The following is a 16,730-nucleotide window of genomic DNA, read 5'->3' as shown; positions in this document are numbered from 1 at the left end:
GGGGAACGCCCCGCCCCCCCCCCCCAGCCTCACCAAACCCAGAATCCCCTAAACACCATCACGTGCGTCTTGGGGTCCTCTGATCTAAGTTGCGCCTCTTTCTAACCGCGTGGCTTTAAGTAAGCCGTTTAAACCTCCGCGAGCCTTGTCCTCGCTTGGAAGTGGGCGTGGGAATGGGCAGTAAGGGGCCCTTGCGCAAGCCCCTGGCACGTCACGGCCACTGGGCAGGGGGTCTGCAGGCTCCCACCTTCCTCTCGGGCCTTCCTGGGCAATCCCCCAGTGTTTCTAAGACCCCGACATCAGGGCCTGGTACAGTCAGCCCGAGGGGCGCTGGGGGGCGCGGGCCGCGCCGCGCGTATCGGGTGAGGGCCACGAGGGGACACCCCCAGCTGTCTCCGGTGATCCGAGGACCCGGACCTGGAATCCAAGGCTCAGCCAGTCAGACCCGGCAGAACTCCCGTCCCAGGCTGGCCCCAGCTGCGTGCCCCGGCGGCCCGGGGTCGCAGCCTCCCCCGCGCAGACTCCCGGCCCGGCGCGCGGGGCCGCGGGGCCCATGGGGAGGGCGGGGCGAGTCGGAGCCTTTGTGTTCAAACCGGCCAATGGGCGGCATCGGAGGGCGGCGACGGCTGGCGGGGCCTGGCCAATGGGCTGAAGCCTGTCAGCGCTGACTGACAGCAGCACACATACACACTGGGCCACGCGCGCACAGCCCGGCCCCACTCGCGCAGCGCGGGCCACGGTCGGCCGCATTGTCCGCCCGCCAGCCCGCCAGCCCCTGTGGGTTCCGCGCTGCCGCTCCCTGCGCGCTCCGGCCCGGCCGCCGCTTCGGACCTGCGTTCAGCGCGGCCCGCGCCATCTCGACGCGGGAAGGGGGCGCGCCCCGTGGCGCCGCGGGCCTCGGACGCCCCCGGCCCCGCACGGAGCAGCCGCGAACCAGGTAACGGGGGTGCTAGGGCCGCTCCGCACTCCCCCGCGGGCCCGGCGCCCGGCCTGACCCCGGGTCAGCCGAGGGCCGCTCCGGCCAGGGCCGAGCTGCCAGGCCTGCTGGTCCGTCGCCGGGCCAAGCTGGGCCAGGCTCCAGCCCGGCCGGGCGCACGCCCCTGGGCGGGTGCGGAGGGCCCCGCGGTGCCCCGGCCGGCGCCTGACTCATCTCCCGCCCGCCCCCGCCCCCACGGCCCGCCGCGCCACTGGTCAGCGGGGAGGGCGGCGTCTCCGGGCGGGACTTCCCCGGGCAGAGCCCCGGCTGCCCCAAACCGGCCCAGGGCAGTGCCAGGCGGCTGCTGTCCCGCCAGGCAGGACTCCGGGAGCGCGAGGGAGGCCCGTCTCGTTCAGTTCAGAAACAAAACAAAACAAAACAGCAGAGGAGGGCGGGGTGTGACGGCGCGCGGAGCGGGGGCGGCGGCTGGGTGACAGCTCCCGGGGCTCAGCCCAGGGGGAGTGGGGTGGGAGTGCCCGGGCCCTTCGGCAGGTGTCCTGCGAGGCCCCCTCAGCTCGGTGCCCAGGATCTAGGCTAAGCCTCGAGATGGGGCGGAAACTCCGTATCGCCCGTGATGGGGGAAGCCCGGTGGGCTCCCAGGTGGGGACGCCTGCTTTGTGTGAGCGTTTCGTAACCCGGGTGTGTGCACAGATTACAGCTCCTCAGGCTCGCCTCTTGTTTTGGACGCTGGGCCCCCTTTTTTTTTAAGCCCGGGAAGCTGTAGCTGAATGGTGAACTGTTCTGTGATCCCAGGATGGTGCGAGGGAGGCTGAGAGGCTGGGAGCCGGGGAGGGTGCAGGCAGCCGGTCCTCACCAGGGACCCCAGGCCGCGGGCCAGGGCTGCGTCCACTGCAGCAGGGCAGGGGTTAAGAGGAGGGGCCTTCAGGTGGGGGAGGGCGGGGGTGGGGTGCGATTACCTTATAAGGAATGGAACTGAGCCGGGAGCCAGGCCAACTTCCTGCTCTGGCTACTACCGAGTGGGCCCTTTTACCCAGGGCAGGGTGCCAGGTGGGCACCCTCACTGGGAAGGAGCAGCAAGCCGAGACACGAGCTTGTGGAGATGGGCTTGCAGCTGGACGAACCAGGCGTGCTGGTTCCAGGTCCGCCCCGCCCCCGCCCCCTCCGGCCGAGAACTGGTCATTAGAGAGCAGCCAGGAGCAGCTGAAGTCCCAGGACTCTCGAGCGGCTTGGGCTGTAGCAGGGACCACGCTCGGCCTCCCTGCACACGCGGTGACAGGCGGGTGACAGACGCCGAGTCTTGGAGCTGGAAGACTTCTCCATCTTGCTCTTGCTGGGTCTTTTGTCCACACGGTCAGTTCCGGAGCTGGATTTCTTGGCCCCGTGGTGATTGGTGGGCGGGCAGGGACCTCCATGGCACCCGCCCGCGCTGCTGGTTTGTTAGCGGATACTTGTTATGCGATGACTGTGTGCAGCCTGTCACCTCCCAAACAACTTGAAAACTTCGTGGAGGAGAGAAAGACGCAGCCTCGAGCTCAGCCCCGGCTCTGTCGCTGACAGCCTGGGCGGCGGGAGCCTCACCGTCCCCGGCTCCTCCCTTGCAAATGGGAGTGTTGGTGGCCGCCCTGCTAGGAAGGGGAAACCTGGTACTGAGCGGGCGTTAGCACAGTGTTTCGGTGTCAGCTCAGCACGGTGCATCCGGGGCTGGAGCTGGGGTGACTGGGCAGGTTTGTCTGGGGCCCCAGGGCGGGGGGTGTCGCTGCTGAGAGGTTGGGGGAGACCAGAGCCAGGTACCATCGTGGGCTGGGGCTTCTGCTCAGCGTCAACCCTGTGCAAAGTCCCACGCGAGAATCTCCACGGTTACCAAGTGGAGCTCGAGGCCATGGGGTGCCAGGCGGTGCCCAGGGCCTGTGCGGGGTGCTCTCTGCTGCCAGGCTCTGCTTCCCTCCTCCAGGGAGGGGCTCACCTGCGGCCCTCCTTCCTCTGCACAGACTCTCGTCGCCCCACCCATCATGTCGCGCCGAAGCCAGCGCCTGTCGCGCTACTCCCAGGGCGATGACGACGGTGACGGCGGCAGCAGCAGCAGTGGCGGGAGCTCAGCCACGGGGAGCCAGAGCACGCTGTTTAAGGACAGCCCTCTGAGGTAGGGGCGGGCGGCGCCGCACCTGTCCCCTGCCCCGCCCCACAGAGCCACCTTCCTGGGCAGGGGGAGTTCTACCTTTCTTCACACCGGCACCCCAAGCCCACCCACTGTAAGACAGAGCTGCTGCCCTCGAGTTTGGGGAACAGGAAGTGGGGAGAGGCAGCCGCAAGCATAAGCCGAAAACACAAGCTGTGGGGCTGGCAGGAACCCCTTAGGGCAAGACGGGCTTCCTGGGCCCAGCCCATCGGCTCGCCGCTGAGGAGGGCAGCAAGCCCTCGCCCTTCTCGCTGGCCGGCCCCTCTGCAGACAGGAAGCCCAGGCTGCAGCCCCCAGGGCTTTGGCCAGGAGGCTGAGCTGGTTGGTCCAGGTTTCCTGGGGTTGTAGAAATTAATCCTTTAAGAAGCATGGGGAAAACTTTGGTTTTGAGGTTGGAGATCTGGTTTTTTATTTATTTGGAAGTCAGAGTTACAGAGAGAAGGAGAGCAGAGTGGGGGTGGGGGTCTTCCATCCGCTGGTTCATTTCCCAGTTGGCTGAAACAGACCGAAGTCAGGAGCCAGGAGCTTTTTCCGGGTCTCCCACATGGGCGGAGGGCCAAGGCCTGGGGCCACCCTCTACTGCTTTCCCAGGCCATAGCAGAGAGCTGGGTTTTGAACCTGCGCCCATATGGGATGTGGGCATTGCAGGCAGCGGCTTTACCACTATGCCACCACGCCGGCCACCCCCTTTTTTTTAAAGATTGATTTATTTATTTGAAAGGCAGAGTTACAGAGAGGTAGAGGGGCAGAGAGAGAGGTCGTCCACCCAATGGTTCACTCCCCAGATGGCCACAATGGCCGGACCTGCTCCAATCTGAAGCCAGGAGCCAGGGGCTTCCAGGTCTCCCATGCAGGTGCAGGGGCCCGAGGACTTGGGCCATCTCCTACTGCTTTCCCAGGCCATGGCAGAGAGCTGGATCGGAAATGGAGCAGCCGGGACTCAAACTAGCACCCATATGGGATGCTGGCACTGCAGGTGGTGGCTTTACCCGCTGCGCCACAGCGCCAGCCCCAGATTTGGCTTTGAATCCAGGCTTCCCAAGAGGGGAAGCACCTGCCCTGGCACACAGGAGTGGGCGGGACTTGGTAGCCTAGCAACGGGCCACCCGCGCACCGCGGAGGGGCGCGGGCTTTCCTGTTCCCGCCTGGACTCACCTCCCCACCGCCTGGCTCTCCGCTTGTGGCTGTCCCGCAGAACCTTGAAGAGGAAGTCCAGCAACACGAAGCGGCTGTCGCCAGCTCCGCAGCTGGGCCCCTCCTCAGACTCGCACACCTCCTACTACAGCGAGTCCCTGGTGCGCGAGTCCTACATAGGCAGCCCGCGGGCCGCGTCCCTGGCCAGGAGCGCCCTCCTCGACAGCCAGCTGCGCAGCGAGCCCTACTGGGGTGAGTGGCCCGGGCTGCCCCCGCGGGCCTCGCCACCTCCGAGCCCCTCCTCCAGGGAGCCCAGGAGAGCGCCTGCTTCTTCCCGCACAGGTGAGGACCTGCGGGACAGGCGGCGGCGCGGCACCGAGAGCAGCAAGGTCAACGGGCTGGCCGAGGACTTCCCGGGCTCTTCCTCGGGCTACTCCTCTGAGGATGACTTCGGGGGTAGGCGCAGCTTCATGGGTAGGCAGACGGGGTCTGCGGGGGGGGGGGGGGGCTGGAGGAGGAGGCGTTTGCCCCTCCCCCCAGCCCTGCACCTGACCCCGTGCACTCTGCACCCAGTGCTCTGCAGCCTCACCCTGGGCCCCCGGTGTGGGAGCAGCCCCAGGCCAGCGCCTCCGGCTTGGGGCTCTTGGGGCTCGGGCGCTGTGTGCAAGTGTGGGGGCTGCCCCCGTGGGTGCTCAGCGCGTGACTGATGCCTCCTGCCTGCCCGCATGGCGGGCGTCCAGCGTGCAGGCCCTGGCGGTGCTGGGACACAGACAGGGTCTCTGCTCGCGGGGGACGCGGGGGTGACGTCTGCGTCCCAGGGCTCCTCACCGGGAGCTGCTCCCCTCTCGCCTCTCCCTGCAGGCCGCTCCGATGCCTACCAGCGCAGTTCGGGGTCGCGGCTAAGGGGCGCCGTCTCCCGGGCGGGCTCCTTCCTGTGGGTGGTGATCACTTCCCCAGGTGGGTCGCTTCCGTCCCCTCGCCCACCCCTCTGGGTCGGATCCAGAGAGGCTGCCGGAGGGTCGTCGGCAGCTTGTTCTGGACTAATCTCCCGGAGCCCAGAGCTGCTGGAGCAGCCGGGGAGGTGGGGTCGGAGGAAGTGGGTGAGGACGGGGCCCCAGACCCACTGTGCGGACAGGCGGGGCCGGGGAGCTCTCGGCCCCGTGTGAAGCGGGCACCTGCCGGTGTCGTTCTTAGGCCGGCTGTTCGGACTCGTCTACTGGTGGGTCGGCACCACCTGGTACCGCCTGACCACGGCCGCCTCCCTCCTGGACGTCTTCGTTTTAACCAGGTGAGCGAGACCCCAGCCCCAGGCGGAGGAGCCAGTCCCGTCTCTCCAGGGAGCAGGGAGCGGCCTTCTCCTTCCTGCTGACCCCCCCCACCCAGCCACTGCTCAGCAGGGGGACTTGGAGCCCCTCTGGCCAGGACCAGGGCAGGACGAGCCGTGGGCGGCTCTGCTGAGGGCCGAGGACAGGGCCGTGGTCACCAGAAGCGGTTTGTTTGTCTCGAAGGCCTTGTCTATGAGAATTTCTGGGGTGTTACAAAGACCACACAGTTTCTGGGACATCAGTAAAATTCAGTGTAAAAAGGGTACCATCCCTGCACCTGTGGGAAAGCTCCAAGGCTCAAGGGTGCCCCCTAGCCCTGGGCCAGGACTCAGCAGGCACCTTGAGGGACACACACACACACACACCCCTGAGGAACCTGGCGCCCCAACAGCCTCCTCCTCACCCTGCCCACTCTGCCCCCACCTCCTCCTCCTCACCCTGCCCACTCTGCCCCTGCCCCCACCTCCTCCTCCTCACCCTGCCCACTCTGCCCCCGGCCCCGACCTCCTCCTCCTCACCCTGCCCACTCTGCCCCTGCCCCCACCTCCTCCTCCTCACCCTGCCCACTCTGCCCCTGCCCCCACCTCCTCCTCACCCTGCCCACTCTGCCCCCGGCCCCGACCTCCTCCTCCTCACCCTGCCCACTCTGCCCCTGCCCCCACCTCCTCCTCACCCTGCCCACTCTGCCCCTGCCCCCACCTCCTCCTCCTCACCCTGCCCACTCTGCCCCTGCCCCCACCTCCTCCTCACCCTGCCCTCTCTGCCCCTGCCCCCACCTCCTCCTCCTCACCCTGCCCACTCTGCCCCTGCCCCCACCTCCTCCTCACCCTGCCCTCTCTGCCCCTGCCCCCACCTCCTCCTCCTCACCCTGCCCACTCTGCCCCTGCCCCCACCTCCTCCTCACCCTGCCCTCTCTGCCCCTGCCCCCACCTCCTCCTCCTCACCCTGCCCTCTCTGCCCCTGCCCCCACCTCCTCCTCCTCACCCTGCCCACTCTGCCCCTGCCCCCACCTCCTCCTCACCCTGCCCACTCTGCCCCTGCCCCCACCTCCTCCTCCTCACCCTGCCCACTCTGCCCCTGCCCCCACCTCCTCCTCACCCTGCCCTCTCTGCCCCTGCCCCCACCTCCTCCTCCTCACCCTGCCCACTCTGCCCCTGCCCCCACCTCCTCCTCACCCTGCCCTCTCTGCCCCTGCCCCCACCTCCTCCTCCTCACCCTGCCCACTCTGCCCCTGCCCCCACCTCCTCCTCACCCTGCCCACTCTGCCCCTGCCCCCACCTCCTCCTCCTCACCCTGCCCACTCTGCCCCTGCCCCCACCTCCTCCTCACCCTGCCCACTCTGCCCCTGCCCCCACCTCCTCCTCACCCTGCCCACTCTGCCCCTGCCCCCACCTCCTCCTCCTCACCCTGCCCACTCTGCCCCTGCCCCCACCTCCTCCTCCTCACCCTGCCCACTCTGCCCCTGCCCCCACCTCCTCCTCACCCTGCCCACTCTGCCCCTGCCCCCACCTCCTCCTCCTCACCCTGCCCTCTCTGCCCCTGCCCCCACCTCCTCCTCCTCACCCTGCCCACTCTGCCCCTGCCCCCACCTCCTCCTCCTCACCCTGCCCACTCTGCCCCTGCCCCCACCTCCTCCTCCTCACCCTGCCCACTCTGCCCCCGGCCCTGACCTCCTCCTCCTCACCCTGCCCTCTCTGCCCCTGGCGGCCCAGGCGCTTCTCGTCCCTGAAGACGTTCCTGTGGTTCCTGCTGCTGCTGCTGCTCCTGACCGGCCTGACCTACGGTGAGCCTGCCCTGCTCGGGCTCCGGCACGGGCGCGGGCGGGGGAGTGGGGAGCAGAGGTGAATGCTGCCATCGCGGAGCTGGGCCCGGGCTGGAGCAGCCGTGCCGCGCTGGCGGCTGTCTCTGGAACACCCTTTGTGCCCCCCCCCGCGGGGCAGGGACCGCCCCAGGACCGTTGTGATTGGGTGAAAGGCAGGGACCCTGACGCGGCTGTTAGTGGCACCTTCCCTCCATTCCAAACCAGGGCGTGGTCTCTGGGCGTGACCTGTTGTTAAAAACGGAGGGACAGCGTGGCCAGGAGGATGAGTCCCTCCTTGGTCCGGACCGGCCCTGCGCCCAGCTGCCCCCGGGGCTGTGTGCTCGGCTTCAGTCTGACAGCCTCACCTGTTTTCCGGTTCCCTCTGAGTCGCCTGTGTGGCCCCGGGCTCATTTGAGTGATCGCAGCAGTTTATAACTAAAGGCCACATCTCAGTGTGTCACTCGGAGCGTTGGTCTTGTGGGTTCGGGGTTATCCGACTCCGTCTCCTTTACCGATACCTGGGCAGGACACCCCCGAACGCCGGCTTCCTTCCTGCGTTCCCCACTCTAAGCACAGCTCGTTCATCTCCAGTGGAAACTGGGCAGCGCCAGGGAGGGCGGCGCAGCGCTCCGTCCAGGCTGGCCCAGCCAGTGTCGCGGTCACGTCGCACGGAGAGGGGCCAGGAGGCCTGCCCAGGCAGGGCCAGCGTGCGCCAGGCCCTGCCCATCTGGGGCCTCGAGCCCAGTGGGCCTGTGCTTCCCCTTGCCCTGAGTGGCCAGTGTGGCGTCTTCCCAGGGTGGGGGCCCCTCCGCTGCCGGGCATTGTCAGGGTCTCTCTCCCCCTCCTCCCCGCCCTGGAGGAACATCACAAAGCAGATGTCTCCTAAAGCAAGGTCTGGGGTGACCACAGGCTCCCGTGCAGGGGCGGGACCAGCCTCACAGCTCTTGCAGCTTTTAGAGCCCGCCCTCTCTGGGGGCGTGGCCAGATGCCATGTGTTCCAAGCACCCTGGGTGATTCTGATGGACAGCCCAGCAAAGAACCACCTTGGGAGGGCCCCAGGTTCCACCCCCAGGTCCTCCCCAGTTCCTGGAAGCTGTTGTCTCCCAAGTTTCACCGTCTGCAGCAACACGGCCAGGGCGGGGGCCAAGAATGACAGCCCTGGCAGCCCTCTCCCGCTCACAGGCCGCAGGCCACAGAGGCCCGGGGAGGTTGGCCTGCCTCCTCCTGGTGTGTGCCCGGGCCCGGGCCCAGCTAACCCAGCCTCCCCCCGCCCCGCCAGGTGCTTGGTATTTCTACCCCTTCGGGCTGCAGTCGATCCACCCCGCTGTGGTTTCCTGGTGGGCGGCGAGGGACGGCAGGAGGCAGCAGGAGGTGTGGGAATCCAGAGACGCCGCCCCCCATTTCCAGGTGGGTATCTGGGGGTCGCACCTGGCTGCCCGCTGCTCGTAGGCGAAGGGCCCTACTGCTGGCCAGCAAGGAGCAGGAGACAGGACTCGCGTCCGCCTCCCCAGGCGCTCGACCGGGTCCGGGGAAAGCTGGGATGTGGGAGCCCCGGCGGGCAGGTCCTGACCGGCGGGGCCTGGATCAGGCCAGCCCGGGAGATGCACTTTCGGTTCTGACTTCCGCGTCCATGGGACCTCTCGCCTCTGAAAAGGCGCCCGTGTGGGTGAGCTCCGCTGGTGCCCTCGGTGTGCGCCCTCTTCTGCTCTGGGGTCCCTCCGCGCACGCACAGCCGTGGCCTTAAAGCCCAAGGCGGGGATCTTCCAGGAAGTTTGGGCTTTTAGGGCATCAGAGGCAGTCCTGTGTCAGTGTCCCCAGAGCTCCGAGGCGCTTAGGCGATGGTGGGCATGGCGGAGCCTCCGGCCCAGCTTCACTGTTGAGTTCCCTGCCCTACACCTGTCAACCCACTGGCCCAGCTGGGTCACCTCCTTCTCTGCTGATCAGGGTATGGGGTGGAGGGGTTACCTGCATTTAAATATGACAGAGAGGAGCACGTGGCCTCGTCGGGCACCGCAAAGTCGGCAGCCAGGTGTCCGGGTGGCCCTTCTGGTCCGAGCAAGGGCAGGCGTGCACCTGCCGTTGACGGCAGCCTCTGGGTCTAGACCCTTGCAGGGGCCGCTGTCAACGTGCACTTTGGTCGCCCAGCCGGGCAGCCAGGACTTGCTCTCACGGCCGCTGGGCGAGGCTCTGGGAGAGGAGGTGAGGCAGAGGCCGGAGCCCTGGCACCTGCGCCGCGTTCTGGGCACAGCCAGACGCAGGCAGAGGAAACCTTGGTGGGCGCGCTTGCGGGTCCCGTGCAGAGCGGCAGCTTCACAAGGCAGAGCCTGAAGGTGACCGGGCCCTGGCTGCGCCCTCCAGGGAGGAGGGCAGCCGTGGCCAGTGGGGGCAGCAAGCTGACGGACGCGCTGCCAGAGCCGGGGGTGAGCGCATGGCCTGGTAAACCTGAGCCGTTATCCTCGCGCTGGGATGATTCGGCCTGGGCGGGCATCCCTGCCGTACTGCGTGTGGCCTCGTGGTTTTCGCCATCTGTTCTGCGGCTGCGTCCTGACCACGATTTCGGTGGTGGTAAGATACATCCGAGACTTTTCCTTGGTAGTCATTAAGGTGTGAAGTGCAATTCCGTTTCATAACCACCTTATCTGTAAAGGGGGCGGAGTCCAGCGGGGCCACGCCTTCATATTTGCTCACCTTTGCAGGGACACAGGGACGAGGTGGCAGGGGCGGCCCCACCACTGCTTCACTTTCTGAGCCCTGCCAAGCGTGTCGCACCCGTGTCAGAACCTCCAGCGCTTGGTGCCCTCTGCCCTTTGGCGCGCAGGCGGCGGTTGGGGTTGTAGTTCTTGGCACAGGTTCTGTTGTTTAGCCAGCAAGGTTCTCAAAACCCGTGACGCGCTGTCAATGCCACCCGCCGACGAAAAGAACTCTCTTCGATCCTCTCTATTTCCCCTTCCAGCCACCATCACCTGTGGCATGTGCGCCAGCCTGTGAGAGGCCACTGCTGGGCCCCCAGCCCCTGCTGTGCCACACCTACACGGGTGTGGGCCCTGCCCCCTGCCCCCCTGCCCCCCGGCCTCTCCTAGGACTGTGCCTGCACTGGGACCCTCTCCAGGACCGCCTTCCTGCTTTTGGGACCAGCTCCAGGGTGTCCCGGGAGCCCTCCTCTCACACCCCTGCCTGGCGCTCCGGATGCCTTCACTCGCGGGGCCAGCTCTGTGACCCTCACCCCTGCCTCTCCCCCTGCCCACCAGGCTGAGCAGCGCCTGCTGTCCCACGTGCACTCCCTGGAGCGGCGCCTGGAGGCCCTCGCAGCAGAGTTCTCCTCCACCTGGCAGAAGGAGGCCGTGCGGCTGGAGCGCCTGGAGCTGCGGCAGGGGGCGGCTGGCCAGGCCGGCGGCGGCCTGAGCCAGGAGGACACCCTGGCCCTCCTGGATGGGCTGGTGAGCCGCCGCGAGGCCGCCCTGAAGGAGGACCTGCGCAAGGACGCCGCGGCTCGCCTGCAGGTGACGCCACGGGTGGGACCGAGAGGTCAGGGCCACTTGCCCTGGTGCTGGGTGCTGACCCCTCTGTGTCTGGCAGGAGGAGCTGGCCGTCCTGAGGGCGGAGCAGCACCGGGACGTGGAGGACCTCTTCCACAAGATTGTGCAGGCCGCCCAGGTCGGTGGGCGTGGTGGCCCCGGGCCCCTGGGGCGTGGGCTGGGGAGGGCCCTGTCCCCTGCTTCTCTGTTGGGGCGGAGCCTGCCTGGGACCCCACAGGGGCCTTGACCCCTGCCAGCTCGGCTCCCCTGCTGGGCGACAGGCTCCTCGGGGCTCAGTGTTTCTTCGTGTTTTCCCTTCTTTGTGCCTCCAGGAGTCTGAGGCTCGAGTCCAGCAGCTGAAGTCCGAGTGGCAAAGGTAGGGGCCAAGCCCGGGCTTGCTGCTCCCCACCCCCTCCCCCATCCCCCAGGCAGGGCTGGAGGCCGCAGGGGTCAGGGCTGAGGCCTGGCTCAGAGCCCTCTTCTGTAGGCGCAGCGGAGGTTACAGGGGGCCGCCGAGGTGGGAGGTGGGCACGGCCATGGGATGGGATTCGTGGGGTCATTTGTCATCCCCTCTCCTCCGGGTGCCCGTGTGGCAGTGGCCGTCTCAGGCCCGGATGTCCACACTTGCAGAGGAGATCACGGCTTCTGGGCGTGAACAGGGAACAGGATCAGGGTTAGCCCTGGGACACGCAAGCCCGTGTGGGTGGGTGGCGGGCAAGCACTCCCATACCTGGGGCCGACCAGGGGGTCCTCCCCTCCTCCTCTGTGGGACCAGGACGGCCCAGGAGAGCACCCTGAAGGAGCTGGGCCGGCTGGAGGGCCAGCTGGTCTCCCTGCGCCACGAGCTGGAGGCCCTGGCCCTGAAGCAGAGCTCCGTGGCGGACGAGGTGGGCCTGCTGCCCCAGAGGCTCCAGGCCGTGCGGGACGACGTGAGTCCACACCACCCCGAGATCGCGTCTCCTGGGGTCTGCGCAGCCGGGGCCCTGGCCCCTGGGCCTCCCTTGGGAACTGGGCGCAGCACAGGCCGGCCTTCTCCCAGGCAGTCCCGCTGTGCCTCCCACCCCTGGGCTGCCACGGCGGCCCCCACGGTTCCCCCACAGCTCTGCCCCGCCCCCAGGTGGAGTCTCAGGTCCCTGCCTGGATCACTCAGTTCCTTCACCGCGGCGGGGGAGCCCGCACCGGGCTGCTGCAGAGGGAGGAGCTCCAGGCTCAGCTGCGAGAGCTGGAGAGCAAGATCCTGGCCCAGGTGGCGGAGACGCAGGGCACGTCGGCCAGGGAGGCCGCAGCCGCCCTCAGTCTGACGCTGCAGAGAGAAGGCGTGATCGGGGTGACTGAGGAGGTGAGGACGGAGTGCCCCCGGCCTGCCACACACACAGGCTGCCCTCCTCCCCGGGGGCTCAGCCCCTGCCACGTTCCAGGACACGAGTGACACACAGCAGGCTCGGATGTGTGCTTGGGGGCTGGCGTGGTGCCGGCCTGGGGGTCCCCGGCCCCGGCTGTGGGGCACGGGGGGGGGGGGGCAGACGAGCCTGCTTGCGCTGTGACTGCGTCCTGGGGCGGGGCTTCAGCAGGTGCACCGGATCGTGAAGCAGGCCCTGCAGCGCTACAGCGAGGACCGCATTGGGATGGTGGACTACGCCCTGGAGTCGGGAGGTGCGTGCTCGTGTCCTCGCTCCGCCTTGCCCTGGTCGCAGCCCTGGTCGCAGCCCTGGTCGCAGCCCTGGCCGGGCCCCTGGCACCTGCTGAGCAAGCGTGGCTGGGGATCAGCAGAAATCACCAGCCGCGACGCGCAGCGAGTCTGTCCCTGCTGGGGGAAGGCATTCTGTGCCGAGCGGCACAACGGTGCAAGCGAGGGCTGAGGCCTGGGCCACCTGCCCTCCGTCCTTAGCAGGGAGACGGGCCGGGGGAGTGCCCTCTGGCTGCCCCCGCCCTCCCTGCTGGGGCTCCCGAGGCTGGCCGTCCAGGCTGCTCCCCGGCGGGCGCCCACCCTGCCCCTCTGCCGTCCCAGGGGCCAGTGTCATCAGCACCCGATGTTCCGAGACCTACGAGACCAAGACCGCCCTCCTCAGCCTCTTCGGTATCCCTCTGTGGTACCACTCCCAGTCGCCCCGCGTCATTCTCCAGGTAGACACTGAGCACCCTGGCAGACTGTCCCCTCCTGGCTCGGCCAGAGCTGGACTCAGGCCCTGCCCTGACGTGGCCTCTCCCCCTGCAGCCCGACGTGCACCCGGGCAATTGCTGGGCCTTCCAGGGCCCCCAGGGCTTCGCTGTGGTCCGCCTCTCTGCCCGCATCCGCCCGACGGCTGTCACCTTAGAGCACGTGCCCAAGGCCTTGTCACCCAACAGCACCATCTCCAGTGCCCCCAGGGACTTTGCTGTCTTTGTGAGTACCACCTGCGGGGGTCTTCACCTGCTGGGGTCGCTTCTTGGCCGGGAGGGAGGGCGGGCCCTGGAGTTGGAAGAGGTGGAGCCAGGCTGAGAGCTGGCACGGCAGTCCCAGCTGCCGCAGGGACTGAGGCACGTGTTAAGGGACGCGTCCCAGCCCCACAGCATCACACGCTTAACCCGAGTGGTGGGAGGGCCCCCCGCCCTCCAGCCCCCCACATGGGCCGCGCCGTCTCGCAGGGGTTCGACGAGGACCTGCAGCAGGAGGGGACCCTGCTCGGCAAGTTCACCTACGACCAGGACGGGGAGCCCATTCAGACGTTCTACTTCCAGGTACAGGGTCTGTCCTGTGGGTGGGCACGGGGCTCGGTGAGGGCCAGGGACGCGCCCTGCAGCCAGCACAGCCCCGCGGCTGGCTGGGGTTACCAGGGGGACAGGACTGCAGAGGACACCCTGGGAGGGACCTGCGTGTGCCAGGATGTGGCTGGCCGGGGCCCCAGGCGGTGTCTGAGGCTGGAGTTAGAAACCCAGATTCCTGGTCTCGCTGCCACCATAGCCCCCCAGCACCTGCCCCTGAACAAAACATGCAGACGAAGCTGAGTGGGGCGGGGACCCACAGCAGGGGCCCAGTGCGAGGGCTGGGGCAGCGGCAGGGAGGCAGGCCAACCAGGGGCGGGGATGGCACTGGGCGTTTTGGTAAGGTTGCTGCATGGAAGCCGGAAGCCAGGGAGACGGTCAGGGAGTGGCTGCGGGGGTGCAGTCCAGAGGGGGTCGGGAGGGCAAAGTGGGCCGGCTCCTGACTGCTGCACGGCCAGCTGGGAGTGGGCCGAGGGGCTGATGCAGGCCGGAGCCGTCTGGACGCCGAGCTGACGGTGCCTGTGGTGCCAACTAGCAGAGCTCCGGCCCAGGTGCTGGCTGAGCCGGGGGAGGTGGGGGGGAGGACCCGGCAAGCGCCAGGCTCCGCGCCAGCTTCGCGAACAGAGGACACGCCCGGAGCAAGCCCTCCCTGTGGCCGTTCTGGCCGTTGAAGCCTTAAAATGAGCATGGGTGGGTCCGGCCCAGTTTGGGTGAATCGTGCTGGTCCCGGGCACCCAGCCCATGTCCAGGTGGCCCAAGGCCTGGGCCTCACACAGCTCGTGGGGGCCGGTGGCTCCGTGGGGAGCGGAAGCCTGGGCTCCGGCCCCATGGCTGGGAGCGGAAGAGCAGCTCTGGGAGCCCTGGAGGGGCAGAATGGGAGCACCTGGGCCGCCCCGCCCCGCCCCGCGTCGCCCCGCCCCGCGGCGCCGAGGCCTCAGGAGGCTGGGAGCTCTGAACCTGTTTTCTCTGCCCAGGCCCCAGCGATGGCCTCGTACCAGGTGGTGGAGCTGCGCATCCTGACCAACTGGGGCCACCCCGAGTACACCTGCATCTACCGCTTCAGGGTGCACGGGGAGCCTGCCCACTAACGCCTTCCTCGTGCCTGCAAACAGCCCTCTCAGCACGCACCCCTGCCCTGGGAAGGGTGAGCAGCAGCCCCACCCTCGCACACATCTGACCAGCGCTGACTTCTGGGAGGAGAGGCGGTCCGCAGGGGCCAGCGGCTCTCCACACCTCCTCCACACGCTGCGCGCAGGGGTGTATATATGTAGCATATCGTGGGGGGACTGGGAGTTGGGAGGTCGGGCCCAGCTGCCCTCGCCCAGGGCGGAGGGGCTGGCACCCAGGGGTGCAGGTAAAGCGGGTGCCAAAGCTGCGGGCTGAGTAGTGCTGCCTGGCCACTCGCCCACGCACTTGCACACTCACACAGGGCTGCCGGCCCCTCCCACAGGACTTGTGCCATTGGCCCACGGGCCCCGAGGGGCTTCTCGCGAAGCCTGGAGTTGTGCCAAGTGGGGGCGGTCGTGAACGGTCTCTCGGAGGGGCCGTGTCCTGGGAGCCTCCCAGGTTTGCTGCCTGTGTGTGGGAGTGGCCCCGGCCAGCCGGAGTCCCCTCTGCTGACCACACAGATGCTCTTCTGTCAATACTACGTCCCATCCCTGCCTGCGACCCCAGGCCTGCTCTGGGGCCACGAGCAGCCAGGGTGGGAGCAGGGGCCTCCGGAGCTGTTGTGCAGTGAGGATGCCAGCGGAGCTGTCAGGCTGCCAGAGCCGCGAGCAGCGCTGCTTCTCCACGGCCGGCAGGGGCACAGGGCCTGGGGAGGCGGCCGCGCAGGTCACCCTGGGTAGGGGAGAGGGCTTTCAGACCAGCAGGCTCTGCTGCCTGTATATTTTTCCAAGTCTGTTTTTTACTGAAAAGCTAAGGGCTTGATCCTAGCCCCGTTCTGTGGGCACAGCCGGGGACGTGCGGGGTGGCCCTGGCCTCCCGTCATCCTCCAGGGCTGGCACCAGCACAGCCCCCGCCCGACAACCAGGTCTTGTTTCGCGCTCTCCTGTCACAAATGCTGCACTGTTCGTTCATTTTTTTATCTGCAGATTCTAATTTATGCCTATGCAAAAGAAAACAAATAAACGCGTGATGCCCAGGGCGGACAGAAGGTGCGTCTCTGCTGTCACTCTAGGCTGCTCTGGGACAGCTGAGGGAATGACTTCCCATGTGAATCCATGTCCCCAGACTCACTCCTAGTTCAGAAACCCAGCCGGAGGCCGGGCCTGCTCCAGGGCTGCCGGGCTCAGGGGGTGGCAGGACGCAGGGTGGCCCCTCACCCATCAGCTGGGCCCCTCCTGGCCCACCGGCACCCTCACCCGCAGGAACCGGAGTCCCCAGCAGAACCGCGACCTGCCGGCTGCTGTGGCCCACCGCAGCTCCTGACTTGGTTCGGGGCCGTTCCCTACCTGGCCCCTGAACCTGTGGCCCTGACTATGAGAAAATGCAAGGCAGGAACCTGCTCAGGAGAGGGGCAGGTGCAGCCTTTGGGCTCAGGGCCCCAGGAGCAAGCAGGTCCTGTGCCTGCCCCCTGCTTGCAGCCAGGACCACCTTCAGCAGAGCGGACAGCCCCAGGCGGGACCTCCGACCCCAGGCCAGTCTGCTCAGCCCCCAGCAGGCACGTTCCCTCCACGTGTTCCGATCTCCCAGGCCCTCTCCTCGCTCTGCCAGGGCAGGGTCCTGACGGCGAGCCTGGGGCTCCAGGCGCCCCACCCCTCCCTGCCGCCGCAGGGCCCTGGTCACAGCTTTGTTCTGCATCAACTACAAATGGCTGGTGTTTTGGTCCAAACGGGGAGGATGGAGCCCTGGGGAGCTCTGCAGGTCCCATGAGCAGAGTGGGACCCACCCTCCCGAGCAGCAAGGCCAGAGTGCACACGCAGACGCCACGTTGCCCCCGCCTCAGGCTCTCAGAATCCGCACGCCCACCCTGCTGCAGGGCCTGGTGGCTTGTCCCGCGTCCTGCAGTTTGTGGAGGGGCCTGCAGCCGCCAGGGGCTCCTCACAGCCGTGCCCTGCTCCACCTGGGGAGCCGGGCAGGGAACACGACACTGTCAACT

The 16,730-nt window shown here is 67.9% G+C and overlaps 1 protein-coding gene across 5 annotated transcripts; it reads left to right on the top strand.

Moving 5' to 3' along the window:
- Nucleotides 1–675: 675 nt before the first annotated feature.
- SUN2 (Sad1 and UNC84 domain containing 2) lies at nucleotides 676–15,785 on the top strand. Of its 5 annotated transcripts, XM_070052931.1 has the most exons (19): nucleotides 679–937; nucleotides 2,077–2,287; nucleotides 2,926–3,077; nucleotides 4,309–4,499; nucleotides 4,590–4,703; nucleotides 5,109–5,204; nucleotides 5,442–5,535; nucleotides 7,285–7,355; nucleotides 8,653–8,780; nucleotides 10,622–10,873; nucleotides 10,950–11,027; nucleotides 11,221–11,264; nucleotides 11,664–11,817; nucleotides 12,006–12,227; nucleotides 12,457–12,541; nucleotides 12,897–13,012; nucleotides 13,104–13,271; nucleotides 13,514–13,606; nucleotides 14,605–15,785. In XM_070052931.1, exons 3-19 carry the CDS (start codon nucleotides 2,947–2,949, stop codon nucleotides 14,716–14,718), a joined length of 2,151 nt encoding a protein of 716 aa, XP_069909032.1. In that variant the 5' UTR covers nucleotides 679–937; nucleotides 2,077–2,287; nucleotides 2,926–2,946; the 3' UTR covers nucleotides 14,719–15,785. The 5 variants fall into 5 exon arrangements, with proteins under 5 accessions (XP_069909031.1, XP_069909029.1, XP_069909030.1 ...); XM_070052930.1 differs by lacking the exon at nucleotides 2,077–2,287 and having other exon boundaries at nucleotides 676–937; XM_070052928.1 differs by having other exon boundaries at nucleotides 677–937; nucleotides 4,309–4,703.
- The last annotated feature ends 945 nt before the right edge of the window (nucleotides 15,786–16,730 follow it).

The sequence above is a fragment of the Oryctolagus cuniculus genome, chromosome 11 (genome assembly GCF_964237555.1).
Source record: "Oryctolagus cuniculus chromosome 11, mOryCun1.1, whole genome shotgun sequence".
Classification (NCBI taxonomy): Eukaryota; Metazoa; Chordata; class Mammalia; order Lagomorpha; family Leporidae; genus Oryctolagus; species Oryctolagus cuniculus.
This window is presented reverse-complemented; position numbering and strand designations above follow the sequence as displayed.